Source organism: Eptesicus fuscus, chromosome 10, assembly GCF_027574615.1.
Source record: "Eptesicus fuscus isolate TK198812 chromosome 10, DD_ASM_mEF_20220401, whole genome shotgun sequence".
In the NCBI taxonomy this organism is placed as follows: domain Eukaryota; kingdom Metazoa; phylum Chordata; class Mammalia; order Chiroptera; family Vespertilionidae; genus Eptesicus; species Eptesicus fuscus.
Genome location: NC_072482.1, coordinates 94072035 through 94085874, shown reverse-complemented (window position 1 = coordinate 94085874; position 13840 = coordinate 94072035). Strand labels below are relative to the sequence as shown.

The 13840-nt window shown below is 53.9% G+C and overlaps 1 protein-coding gene across 1 annotated transcript in view; it reads left to right on the top strand.

Moving 5' to 3' along the window:
- Positions 1-475: 475 nt before the first annotated feature.
- The window catches only part of EZR (ezrin), a 45721-nt gene continuing 32356 nt past the window's right edge, over positions 476-13840 (top strand). The window contains exons 1-2 of the mRNA XM_054722598.1: positions 476-549; positions 1259-1332. Of these exons, the coding sequence (XP_054578573.1) occupies positions 1321-1332 (12 nt within the window). The 5' untranslated portion in view covers positions 476-549; positions 1259-1320. The remainder of the gene's footprint in view (positions 550-1258; positions 1333-13840) is intronic.

Sequence of the window (13840 nt, the reverse complement as noted above, 5' to 3'; positions counted from 1 at the left end):
GGACCCAGGGTGTCCCCCACGGAGCGCGGCGGGCGATGTCCTCCCCGCGTGTCCGGGGCCGGTCCCCCAACCAGGCCTCCGGGCACCCAGGCCCCCCAGGCCCGGGGCTCCCGCCTCGGCCGGCGCCAGGGCAGCAGAGTGGCCGGACCCCGGGCGCCCGGCACCCCACGGCCGCCCGCAGGTTCATTCCGTCCCCGGTTCCGCTCTCGCCCCTCCATCGCGGCCAGAAGCGGCCCCGGCCCCGGCCCGTCCCCAAGGGCGAAGGGACGGCGGCGGAGGGAAGGGTCTTCCCCGGAGAGCGGCGGGCGGGCGGGCGGGGGGAACGCGCCCCACCCGGCTCCGCGCCTGAACCCCGGGGCAGCCGGGCGGGCGGGCGGGGCGCCCGGGGCGCGGGCGGGGCGCAGCCATCTTGCGGGCGCACCTCGCAGGTCGGGGGCGGGGCGGAGAGGGGCGCGGCCCCAGGACCCGCCCCTCCGGGGACTCTCGGCGGCGCGGGCGGCGGGCACTTAGCCGACGCACCGACGCGGAGCGCACCGTCCACAGCCGCCGGTGAGCCGGGCGGGCGCCGGGCGGGCGGAGGGTCGGGCCGAGCCGGGGGGTCGCGCCGCGCGCTCGGCGGAGGGACAGCGGCGGGGGGGACGGCGGCGGGGTTGGCGGGGCGGCGGGCGGAGGGGCGGGCCGCGCTCCAGGCCGGGCCCGGGGTCCCCGGGGGCAGCGGGCTCGGGGCCCGGGGTCCCGGCTCGGGGTCCCGGCGTGCGCGGCCGGTCGGGTCCACCCCGGCCCCCAGAGCTCGGCTCTCTTTTGGGCCCAAACACACGGCAGGTGAAGCCGAACCCGCGGTGTGGTCGCGCCGGCTGCCCGCGACCCTCCTCTGCTCCGTCCCCTCGGGGCCCCCGGAGCTCCCGCGGGGCCCGGGCTGCGGGGCCGGGCGGGGCGGTTTGAAAAGTTTCCCAAGCGCGGCGGTTGCGGTCTCGGCCGCGGGCAAACGGTTGCTTCACAAAGTGAAACCCGCGGCTCCCCGGCTTCCTGGAAGCGGCGGCCAGTTCCCCGCCCGCCCCCCCCCGGGCTCCGCCGGCTCCCTGCCCGCCCGCCCGGGCCCCGACCCCCGCCCGGCCCGCCGGAGTCGCAGGTTGGGCGGTGACTCAGCCCGCGCCCCCCGCCCCCCGCCCGCCGGCCGGATCTGAAGCCGCCGCGCGGGGCGGGCGCGGTCTGGGCGGCGGGAGAGGAGCCGAGCGCTCACGCCCGTGTCCCCCGGCAGGTCCCACCGCCGCCGCCGCCGCCGCGTTCCCGAGGAGCGAGGAGCACCCGCCGGAACCGAAAATGCCGAAACCAGTGAGTACCCGGCTCCGGCCGCGCCCCCGCTCTCCCCCGCTCTGCCCCCCGGGGCCGCCTGGCCGGTGCTCGGCGCTGGGGGCTCGGGGCCGTTGGGGGCGGGGGGCAGGCGCGGGGACGGGCTCCCCGCTGCCCTGGGGGGTTTGTAAACTCCTGAACGCGGAGGGCGCCTGTCCTGTGCACCCCCCCCCCCCGGGCTGCAGCCGTTGGGGCTTTTGTATAAATTGGGGTGCCCTGGGACTGCCCCGTCTGCAACTTGTTTCCCAACAACAAAAACGGGGGATCGCTTTCCGATGGCGCACACCCCCTCCGGTCCCCGCAGGTGTCCGGGCAAACGCACCCCGGACCTGGCCCTGGCGCTTCCCGGGGCCCCTGGCGCCAGAGGCCGCCGCTGCGGAGGGCCGGCCCCGCACCCGGGCCCGCGGGCCGCGCTCTGCGCCCCGGAATGTGCTGGTGCAGCAGGATCCTGTCGGGGAGCGCTGGGGATGGACCTCGACTGCCGAGGAGGGGAGGCAGCCGGGGCCCCGATACGGAGGCCCAGCGCCCCGCCGCACCCTGTAAACGCCGGCTGATCGCAGCGCTGCTGCGCCCGCACCCCTGTCCCGGATCCCAGGGAGGGTGTCGCCGTCTGGGTGGCGGGCCGCCCGGGCTGGGGCCGCCCCGGCCGCCTTCTCAGTTGTGGGACAGGCAGGTTCTTTGTGCTGCGCTTTTCTTAGAAAGTTGTGTGCATGCCACCTGCTTTTCCCACGGCGAACTGGAGACGACAGCTTTTCAATTGGCTTTGTAAATCGCGGTGGAGAAAATATCTGGACCCATTAAAAATGGAAATGAAAGATACATAGGGAATTTATTGCTAGTTTTGCAGTTCAGTGCTTATGTGCGTGATTTTTTACTGATAAACGTTAGATTTTTCTAAAAGGAGTTTTTAACGAAGTTTATTTTCCTGTTAGGTTAAATAAGTCACCATGTTAATATGCTAATAGATTCAGAAGCCGATCTAGTTTTTGCCTAAGTTACATCATCAAGATGACTCATTCATGGTGCAGGAAATTCTTTTCCTACACAAAATTCTTCATTTCAAACATGCACGGGGCACGTGACATCCAGGCCTTTCAATGCCTGTGACATAAAACTGACCCAACAACAGTTCTTATTCTGGGAACAGCCCTGTGCCTCGAAGCGACTGGCAGAGCAGGTGAGCTTTTCTTTATTTTGCTAAAAGAAGCAGAGTTCAGCTTGTAAGCTATCCCTCAGGAAAAAGTCAGTAAACCAGTTTCCAGTCACTACTTTTCCTCCTCATATTTCATAAGGAATTGTAGTCTTTTTTCTCTTTATTGTAGTAAAATATACATATCACCTTCCCCAAGGGAAACTCTGTACCTCTTAAACACTAACACCCCGTTCCTCCCTCCCCCAGCCCCTGGCTAGGGACCTCACAGAAGTAGGATCTCAGTATTTGTCCTCTGGTGTCTGACTCATTTCGCTCAGCACAAAGTCCTCAAGGTTACTCCGTGTTGTAGCATGTGTCAGAATGTCCTCCCTTTTCAAGGCTCCTTCCCATGGCAGGTACATGGTAATTTCATTTTGCTTTCAAAGTCTTTTATGATGGATCAGAAATTTAGATCATGTTCTGACAGAGTGAGGGTAGTTAAGTTGTTGAGGAATGATAGTAGCCATCACTTGGTGTGTTAGGGTCCCAATAACCAGAATCACGTTTTGAAAGACTTTATTTTACACTAGAGGCCTGGTGCACGACATTCGTGCCCTGGAGGGCGAGGGGGCCCTCAGCCCAGCCTGCGCCCTCTCACAGTCCGACTGCCGGCTTAGGCCCGCTCCCCTAAGCCTGCAGTTGGACATCCCCCGAGGGGTTCTTAGCGCTGCTGTGGAGGCAGGAGAGGCTCCCTCCACCACTGCTGTGCCACCAGCCATGAGCCTGGCTTCCGCTGAGCAGCACTCCCCCTGTGGGAGCGCACTGACCACCAGGAGGCAGCTCCTGGGTTGAGCATCTGTCCCCTGGTGGTCAGCGCATATCAACTGGTCGTTCTGCCGTTCAGTCAATTTGCATATTAGGGTTTTATTAGATAGGATAGGATAGGATAATATGTACAGTTGTAATTTCAAAACAGTGTTGGGAGGTCTCCTTTAGATGGGCCACTTGGGAAATTCCTACCTGCCCCCTTTTCTGTGGGGATGGTTTCTTAGAGATGTTGCCTCATAAAACACACACACACACACACACACCCCTGCACAGAGGCTGAGAAGAGCTGAGGGGCTTGCACGGTTTGGACGTGGTCCTTCTAAGGCTGCTGCACACCACCTCGTGTTGGTTCTTGTTGCTTTTGTGCCCTCAGATGTGATGGGGGAAGCATCCCCAACAGGTTCCATAGATGTCTCTTCAGAAAAGTTACCGATGCTCTTCTTTGTTTTAAATGGGTCTTACAGAGAGAAGGGAGGGAGGGAGGGAGGGAGGAAAAGAGAGAGAACATCCATGTGAGAGAGACATTTGGTTGCCTCTTGCACGTGCTCCAACGGGGATCAAACCCTCAACCGGGGCATGTGCCCAGACCCTGCCACCTCCAACCAGAGCCACCCAGCAGGGCAGGTTATTGGTTCTCCTTGTTCTGGTCCAAGTAAGAGTCTTGTCAGGGGCTTCGTGTGATTGGATGTGTGACAGCAGGATCCAGGGGCAAACGCGTCGAAAGGGGTACATCTGAGCAGCTGGGGGTGGGGCTTCCTGATAGTCTTTTTGATTGATTTGTCTAAACTGAGTCAGGGTGACTATTCATAAGACACTGGAATGAAATACTATCTAGTTGCTGCTTTCTCTTAACACTGCTTTCCCGTCACCGCCTGTTAGAAGGACTGAGTGTTCACTCAGCCAGGCCAGGAGCCGGCAGGGGGTGGGTCAGGTCTGGACTCGGGGAGCTTGCAGTCTGGGACCTGAGCCCAGACACAGCGGGCTGGAACTCGGGGAGCTCTCCGAGGCAGGGACTTAGGGAAAGGGCGCTCTGCCCCGCCCCCTCACCTGGAGGACTCCCTCTCACCGGGAGGCGGGGAGGCCGGGGTGTGTTCCCAGGTTCCTGGCTCAGGAAGCAGCCGTCTTTGTGCCAGTGATTCAGCCAAGGGTGGCCTGTGCTGCTCCCCCCCCCCCCCCCCCCCCCCCCCCGTGTCTTCATTGTGATGGAAAGGAAAACCTCTGCCTCCCGCCTGGGAGTGAGGGGGGGTCACCCCCAAGCTCTCTTATTAAAGCTTTTTCTGAGGAGTTTAGAGTTGAACGGCCTTTAAGTGGCTCCAGTGGGGCCTGGCCTTTCGTTCCTGAAGTGTGATGTGGCAGTTTCTACCTTTTCCCTTCAGCCAGGAACTCGGCAAGTGTGTTCAGATTCTGCCCTGTGCCGGAATTTTACGATAACTTCTGAGATTGCCTTGGCTCTGGGAATACACAGCCTCTGCCACTAAATGTTTTAACAGGGTCAGAATTTACTGAATATACCGATACCTTTTCCCTCCCTCCCACCGACTGAGGAGGACACAGGGGATCCATTTTCTGTCCCCCCTCCCCCCTCCCCACGGGCTGATGGTCCGCTAGGGAGCTGAGACTTGCCCAGTGGCAGTGAGAAGAGCTGGCCGCGTTGGTCATCTGTCACCCTCACACCAAGGCCCGGTGAGTCTGTCTGTCTGTACGTTCGTCCCTCAGCTCGGGGTGTTGGCTGGTCACTGCACATGGTGAGGTGGGCAGACATGCGGTGAGGTCAGGCTCCCGATGAAGCCCGTGGGCGAGAGGAAAATGGAGGCCAGCCACGCAGGGCCTTCCTGGGGGCCGTGCTCGGGGCTCAGCTCCAGACACAGTGGGGCTTTGACTGAAGGAGGAGACCTGATCAGATCTGCCTTCTGGGGGGTCATTGCAGCTGCGGTGTGGGGGTCAGGAGGAGGCAGGTGGCAAGAGCGGAGGAGGTAGACCATTGGAGGCCCCGTGAGCGGTGATGGCATGGAGCAGGGTGGTGGTGGTGCAGGGGGAGAGTGGGCCCATGTGGGAGGTGATGGGTGGGCCGGGTGATGGGTGGGTGTGCAGGGGCCGAGGGCGGTGCCGGCTACTTCTGGGGTCTGGCTTGCGTAACTGGCTGGCTGGTGGTGCCATGCACGGAGGTGAGGAGCCTGGAGAAGGCCAGCGTGGGAGGCGGGTGGAGGGTTTGGTTGGTACAGGCCGTCAGTACACGTCAGTACACGTCAGTACACGTCAGTACACGTGTGGCTGTGGTTGAACGTCCTTCACAATCACACCCATCCCTCCCAAAGGCGGACACGTGCCAGACGGAGCTGGAAGGAGCCCGCAGCAGCTTCCATTTCTCCCGCGGGCACGCACTCCGCACACACGGAGTCCGAAGTGAGGGTGGAGCTGGTGCGAGTTCTTACACTTCGGTGGGGCCGGTTACGTGGCGACGGTCCCGGCCCGCACAGCGTGGCTGGGCGCCCTCCCCGGCCGGCAGGACCGGCACCTGTGCGTCCCCGGAGCTCGGGTGGGTGATGCTCCCAGAGTTGGGGACCGCGGATGTCCTCAGAAAAGGCGGTCTGTGCCCCTTCCTCTGGGCCCAGACCAGAGGGAGCCCTGAGGTGGGTGAGCCTGGGGTGTGTGGGCAGCAGCGAAGCCCCCCGTGGTTGCGGGTTTCCACTCAGGCCCACACTGTCTCGGGCGTGGGCCTGGTGCCCTGGCGCTTACAGTGCCAGCCTCAGCTCCATGGTGCCCCATTGGCACTGGGAGTGAGTGGCTGGGGTGGGGGAGAGGACGTAGCTGGGGGATGGAGCTCCAGAAGACAGGCCAGCTCAGGGGAGCGCCCTGCAGGGAAGCAGGCAGAGCTTACTCCGGCAGGGGCAGGGCGGGCACCCAGTTCGGTCTGTTGTAAAGGGGAAGGGGAGAGGGGCAGGGAAGAAAGCGATCCCGTCCCTCTTTCCTCTGTTCACCTTGGTCCTCCACACGGACCTCTCGTTAGCTACTGTCCTGAATAATATTGTGATTTCTAACAAAATTTTGAATGACTTTATTAATACTTACAGTTTGGGAAAGCACAACGGTATTGTTATTCTTAGTGAATTATTGTAATTTATTTTTACTTAAAATTTTTATTTATTTTTTGTTAATCCTCACCCGAGGATATTTTTCTATCGAATTTTAGAGAGTGGAAGGGAGGGGGAGGGGGAGAGACAGAGATGTGAGAGAGAGAGACATCAGTTGGTTGCCTCCCCCACACATCCCTGCCAGCCTGGGATTGAGCTTGCAACTGAGGTACATGCCAAACTTTTTTAAGTCCTCACCCAAGGATATGTATTTTGATTGATTTGAAAGATAGATAGAGAGAGAGAGGGAGGGGGAGAAATTGGTGAAAGAGAAACATCAGTCAGTTGCTTCCACCCTGACTAGGGATTGAACCTGCAACCTGGGCGTGTGCCCTGACTGGGACTCAAACCCGAAAGCTTTTTGGTGAACTGGGTGATGCTCCAACCAGCTGAGCTGACCAGCCAGGGAGATTCTTAGGATGACTCAGCACTCCCACTTTCTTAGTGTTCAGACATTTTAATTCGAATCTGAAGCAATGAAATTCACTGCCTGCTTTCAAACCCAGTGAGTTCATTTTGAGTTATCCCTTATGGATTCCCCAAGTACTCCAGTTTTTAATTTAAGCACTAATTGTGTTTACTGCTACTAATTAAATATGGGATATTTATTGGAGAGACCAGAAATTGAATTATTTTTCTTCTAACATACCAACCATGCCTGTAGACATAAAGAATAAAGATTTTATTCTAGACTTCTGTAGATAATTTAAAAAATCATTGTGTTATAAGGTGGCTTAGAGACTTTTGATTAAAATAAAATGGTTAATATATAGTTTATATATTTTTGCAAATACAAATGTAAAGAGCCATATAAAGAACAGTTTCATAACCAACTACCTACCTGTACTTGGGCAAGCCATTTCACTTCTGTGAGTCAATTTTGTCATCTGTAAAATGGGAGCAAAGTTTTTAAATGAAAAGAATGTCACATAAGATAAACTGACACCAAGCTGGCATTCATAACATTCAGGCAATTTCTCTTGAGCTGCTGTAAGCGTTGTATATTTCTTGTGCAGCTTTTCCCCCCTGGAACTTTGTTTTACAAACTTCATTGTAGCCTGTAGCTAAGACTAAGGATTTTCCTTCCCAAGTTGCTATGAATCAGGTAATGTTTGTCAGTAGACCTTCCCAGGAAAGCAGCCATGTGAAATGTTTGGGCTATTTTCTCTGGCGCAGCAATTTCCAACCGTTTTCATTTCATAGCACACATAAGCTAAGTACTAAAATTCCGTGGCATACTGAAAAATATATTTTTGGCCAATATAACAAAAAATAGGTATACTTTTGATTTATTCACACCAGGTGGCTATTGTTGTGTTGGCTTTTGCCATTTTTTAATTTGGCAATCTAAGGGAAAAAGGTCAATGCCCCTGGTTAAAGAGTCAGTCCTGCAGCTCATGAGTGTGCCGGGGCACACCTGCTGAAAATCGCTTCTCAATCTTCCAGTTGTCAGAATTCCCCTGTGGTTCCTTATTGTTGAAGCCCTGTTATATGTCATTTTGTGCTAGGTGCTGGGGCTATAAAAATAAAGAAGATAGGTTTGCCTTTAAGGGATTCTCAGTCTAATAGGGTAGTCAGACAGGGGGATAAGTATAGTAAAAGGGGTACACACCTAAGAAGATTACATTGTGCCCCGGAGAGCCAGGAGGCCTCCCAGCTGGTGAGATGCCTAGTTGGGTGTTGAGGGATGCATAGGAGCTCACCAGTGCACAAGGGCAGAAAGGCATTAAGGTAGTAGCAGTGGTCAGTTCTGTTTTTCTTTGATTATGAATCACATTCCCCCTTTTTTTTTTTTTTAACACCTTGAGGATTAATGGTATTGCTGTTTCACAGGAAATGAAAACTGTGTTAACACAATTATCTTTTTAATCTACTGTATTTGAGAAAAACTTTAAAAGCAAAATGAAAATTCTGATCTTGGCCTAACTTTTATTGATAAACCGAGGAACAAATACCACCTGAGGGCAAACTGCAGTAGCCAAATAGATCAGATTCTGCTTACCTTTGGTTAAGTTTGAAGTCACTTTCCATATGCTAATTTTCTTTTCTATTTTTAAAAATTGTCATCACAGATATTGTAAATAATTGTTTTTACTCTAGGAGGGGGTAGGCAAAGGCCAAGTCTGGCTGTGGCTTGGTTTTTATGGACTCCCAGATAGAAATAATTTTTACGTTTTTAAAAGTTGTTTAAAACAAGAACAATAATATGCAACAGATACCAATTTGGCCTGCACAGCCCCAAATATTTTTTATCTGGCCCTTTACAGAAAAAAATTGCCAACTTCTGCTTTAGGACAAAAATAATTGTTAAACAGTTGTTGTACCTTCTATATACTTTATGACTGAGTTAATAGTTTCTGGAAGCAGATTCACTTCACTTTCTAATTTTAAAAAATCACAGGCTCTGGGCCTGGGCGTGCATCGGGAACGCGCTCCCAGGGCCGCTGTGGTGCTGAGGTCGGACTTGCAGCGAGGCTGGGTCCTGGCGGCCTTGTTTCTCGAGGGAAAGTGGCAGCATCCGTGTCACGCTTGCTGAGCCACGTTACAAGGACAGATTTTGGGCATGTGCTGAAAGAGCAGTTTGTACCTGATATTTGAGCTGGAAGGTGAATGTTACATAAATGAGTTGCCTTTCTATCACTGACCATTTAAAATTAACTTTTGACCTACCAGAGTGTATGAATTTCTGACTATAGATGGTTTTATATCAATCCCTAATTTAGATCACTCTATCTAAAATAGGGCCCCCTCACTGTCCACCCTGCACCCCGCTTTATTTTACTTCATAGAACTTATTTCTACCTATAACAGTGTTAGATACTTGTTTCTTTGCCTTCTGTCTTTCCTGACTGCAAGAGCGAGAAGTATAGTGCGTGGGCGGGGTGGGGGGAGCGATATCTGCTCTAGAACAAACTTTAAATTCTTGCTTTTTTGGCAGATGAGTAGAGGGAGGGAGGCTGACCAAGTGGGGAGACATGCTGCCTCTAGTGGGTGCCGGTGGGCCAGCCTCTCCGCCTCCCTGGGCCCTGCTTCCTCTCCTGGGACGGCCTCCGAGGTTCTGATGAGGCCCACGGCACAGGGACAGGGTGGCACGGGGACGCTCCTGGTCCGGGTCTGGCACTCTCTCCTGTCACCACAGAGGGCAGAGGAAATGGGAGCTCGACTTGTACCTACGAGATTCTAATCTGATGGATACACTGTCTTTCTCAGGATGGGCTTTCTTTTTTCTGGCTCAGCCTCACAGGCAGTAGGTGTTCACCCTGCCTTTTGTCCTTTTGTCCCCCTGAGGAACGGCACCCACCTCCTACATACATTCACTCAGCAAATAGGCACCTGCTGTGCGCCAGGAGTTTAGGTCCTGCGGATGCTCAGGGGCTAAGACAGGGTCGGGATGATGGTCGGGATGATGGTCGCTGCTGTCGGCCTCCATCCCGGCTGTGCGAGAGGTGGAGGCCCTTCGTTCTTCCTCGCACTCCTCGTTGGGTCCAGAGGTAAAACCAGTGACTTCTGAGTGGGCAGAGCGTGACGCGCTTTTGTCTGTTTTTGTTCCTGGCCGGTCACTCTCACGTCGCTCAGGGAGCCGAGGCGATGCTCCGAGAACGTGCTCCCCGTGCTTGGTGGGAGCGCGCCGCCTGCTGCATCCGCGTGGGCTCCGTCCCCGCTCAGGCCCGGGTCCGGGGGCTCGTTCCGTTTGAGAGCATGCGCGCCATTGCTGCGTCTAGAGAGTCTGGGAGAACACTCTCAGCAGGAGTCCGGCCTGTCCCTGGTGCTTTTTGGGAGCAAACTGATGAAAGCTCAGGACGGGAGGGTGAGGAGCAGCGCCTCGGATGTCCGGTGTCAGCACTGCTGGGCCCCGACGCTCGCTGCCTTGGTTAACTGGTTACGGATGTGGCTTCTTGTTGTTGAAGTATCTGCTTACATAACACATTGCTATTTGGGTGAGACTTAAGTGGGACTTAGGTGGGGAGACGGGGTGGGGAACCCTTGATGTTTATTAAGAAACTGGCCGAACAGGGCAGTTTGGAAACGCAGTGTGATGACAAGGCTGCGAAGCGCATTCCACGACCTGAACAAATCCACCGTAAAGAGGTGTTTTGGCGGCAGTGGGGGCATTGAATACTGACTATGTTTTAAATGTTAAGGACTAGTCTGAATTAGGTTGGAAATAACAATGGTATGGTGTGCCATTCGGGCCACATACTGGTGTTCTTACAGGTGAAATGATGTATGTGCCGGCCTTGGAATATGCAGTGAACCTTTTTAAGGTGATAGGAAGTAGGTGAGTCAAGAATGCTGGGAAGTAAATGGTGTCAGGGCTGGATGAAGACACGGGGGCTCCTTAAACTGTTTTCTCTATTTTTGTGAATGTTTCCAATTTTCCAAAATAAAAAGTTTGTTCCCTAAAAGCACATAAGGGTGAAAGGGAAAGATGCTGTCACGTGTCCAGGTCACCAAATGCTGGAGTCTGGTGGGAGGGGACGCGGGAGGAGGGGACGGCTCCTTCCCCTGGGTCTGGCCCACCCTGCCCCCACCTACCCACGGCTTCTCCCTGGGTCCCTGGAGTCGAACCCGGGTTCCTTGGGAGACCTTTGGTGTCCTGGTCAGTGAGGGTCCGCTTTAATTCCCCTGGGCCATCTCGCCCTCCGCACACGCCTTTTCCTAAAGGAAATGTAGCCTTTAGGACTGGGACACAGTGTGAATTAAACGTGTGTGTGTGTGTGTGTGTGTGTGTAACGGCGTCAGTCAGGTACACCAGGTGGTTTAGAAGCATGCGATGGACGAGGTGAGCTTGCTGAAGCAGGTTTTGAGAGCTTGCTGATGGAGTGTGGGTCTCCCCCACTGCAGGCGTGCAGCACACAGAGCTGCTTGTTCCCAGCCAGGCCCTCTCACTCGTGTTCCCACGATCTCTGGGAGGGGGCGGGGCGGGGGAGAGTGCTGTGACCCAGCTGGAAATAGGTCATTATCTCAATAGCCGCCTTCTCCGAGCTGAGATTCTGCAGTGGCATAATAGATGTGAGGCCTGGCGCGGGGTTCCTGCAGCCACCCTGGGAGATCCGTGTGCGGCCTGCGGACGCCGGGCCTTCCCAGGACCAGAGCTGCAGGGGCGGGCGGCGAGGCGTCTGCACCGCACACAGGTCTTGGAGCCATCGGGAATCATGTGCAGTTATAATCCCATCCGGTGTAACAGACTTGACTGTGACGCAGTGTAAACTAAACGGGGTGTGTGTGTGTGTGAACAGTATGGTGGTTTAAAAGCATGTTTTACTGAAGTTTGCTTATTCAAGCAGATTTTGTAAGCTTGCTGATTCAGTGTGGGTCTTACTCCCCATTTTTGATAGATGGCAAAAGTAAAGACTTCTTGGTCAAGTTCACATACATCTTGTCTAACCTTCTTATAGGAGAAATGTTCTTTAACACTGTGATCTAACTAGGGGCAAAGATTTATATCAGAAATGGCACGCGAGAGGAAGAAAAAGAAATGGCACGAGAGTTAAGTGTGGCTTATTTTATATATCCTTCCTTAAAACAACAGGTTAGCAAAGCAATTACCTTGTTTTGACATTTTCATTCTTTCATAGCCTCACTCCCTGCCCCTCCCCCCCCCACACACACACTCACACTAGTTAGAAAGGAAAGACTCTTTTTTTTTTTTTTTTTGATTTTTTTTACAGAGAGGAAGGGAGAGGGATAGAGAGCTAGAAACATCGACCAGCTGCCTCCTGCACACCCCCCACCAGGGATGTGCCCGCAGCCAATGTACATGCCCTTGACCGGAATCGAACCTGGGACCTTTCAGTCCGCACACCGACGCTCTATCCATTGAGCCAAACCGGTTTCGGCAAAAAGAAAAGACTCTTGACAGACTTCTAAATTTACAAAGAAAACAGTCCATTCCAGGTGGGTAGTGAAGTTTAGTCTATGTCTTTAATTTCCTATGTTTTATGAGCCTAGAATGGAAAACCATTGTAGCATGTGGTAGTCATGCCGGCCCTATCCCATACTTGGTCTTTTATGGGATCCTAAGCTTGTGGATATGATTACCCTCCCTTTTCAGTGAACTGAATTGGGGCTGAAGTATGTATGACACAGCTGGTAAACCTGAAATCAATGTTACAGAATCAAGACTTCCAGCTTATTAGACAAAGAGAAAGTGCCCTTGAAGGCAGATTATCTGTTTCTGAAAGGGAATCGTTTCTTTTGCAGAACATAGTGTTCTTTGATTATTCCCTTTCCCTTTCCGAGCCTCCTGGTTTAGTCCCCCCATTCAAGTTACACACACAGGCCTGGCCGGTGCGCTCAGGTGGTTGGAGCGTCGTCCCATGCACTGGAGGGTCGCAGGTTTGATTTCCGGTCAGGCCACTTATACCAGGTTTGCCAGTTTGATCCCCTAGGGCAGTGGTCGGCAAACTCATTAGTCCACAGAGCAAATATCAGCAGTACAACGATTGAAATTTCTTTTGAGAGCCAAATTTTTTAAACTTAAACTATATATAGGTAGGTACATTGTTGTTTTTTTTGTTTTTGTTTTAATATATTTTATTGAGTTTTTACAGAGAGGAAGAGAGAGGGATAGAGAGTTAGAAACATCGATGAGAGAGAAACATCGATCAGCTACCTCCTGCACACCCCCTACTGGGGATGTGCCCACAACAAAGGTACATGCCCTTGACCGGAATCGAACCTGGGACCCTTGAGTCCGAAGGCCGACGCTCTATCCACTGAGCCAAACCGGTTTCGGCTGTAGGTACATTGTTATTAACTTAATTAGGGTACTCCTTCAATCGCACTGTACATGCGCGCCTGCACGTGGTATTTTGTGGAAGAGCCACACTCAAGGGGCCAAAGAGCCACATGTGGCTCGCGAGCCGCGGTGTGCCGACCACTGCCCAATGGGACCCCCTACGGGAAGCAGCCGGTAGATGTGTTTCTCGCATGGATGTTTTTCTCTCCCTCTCCCTTCCTCTCTTAGAAAAACCCAGTAGCGTTGCTCACACAGTGTAGCCATTGCCAGTGTGGAAGGCATGGAGTGAGCCTGCGCCCTGGAGCAGCACACACTGTTCCCTGCTCGGTTTACTGGGGAGGGAGCTGAGCCTCTTTTTAATGCCCCTGCTGAGAAAGTGCCTTCTGGCTCTAAGGTCGAGATTTCCCCGGTTATAATGAGTACAGACAGGACTGGTTTGTCCGCTTTGTGTATTGTTAAGAGCCTTGGCTGACAGGAAGTGGGTCTGGGGGCAGGAAGTGGCTTACATTCAGAGGCAAAAAGAGCTGTTTAGAAAGATTTGGGATTTCATGACATGTTCTTGAAATTTATGGGCTGAATGTTGGTTGACTGGGCACTTCCTTATTAGGCATAATTTTACCTAAGTTTTCACCCTGGAATTTGGAAATACAGACATTT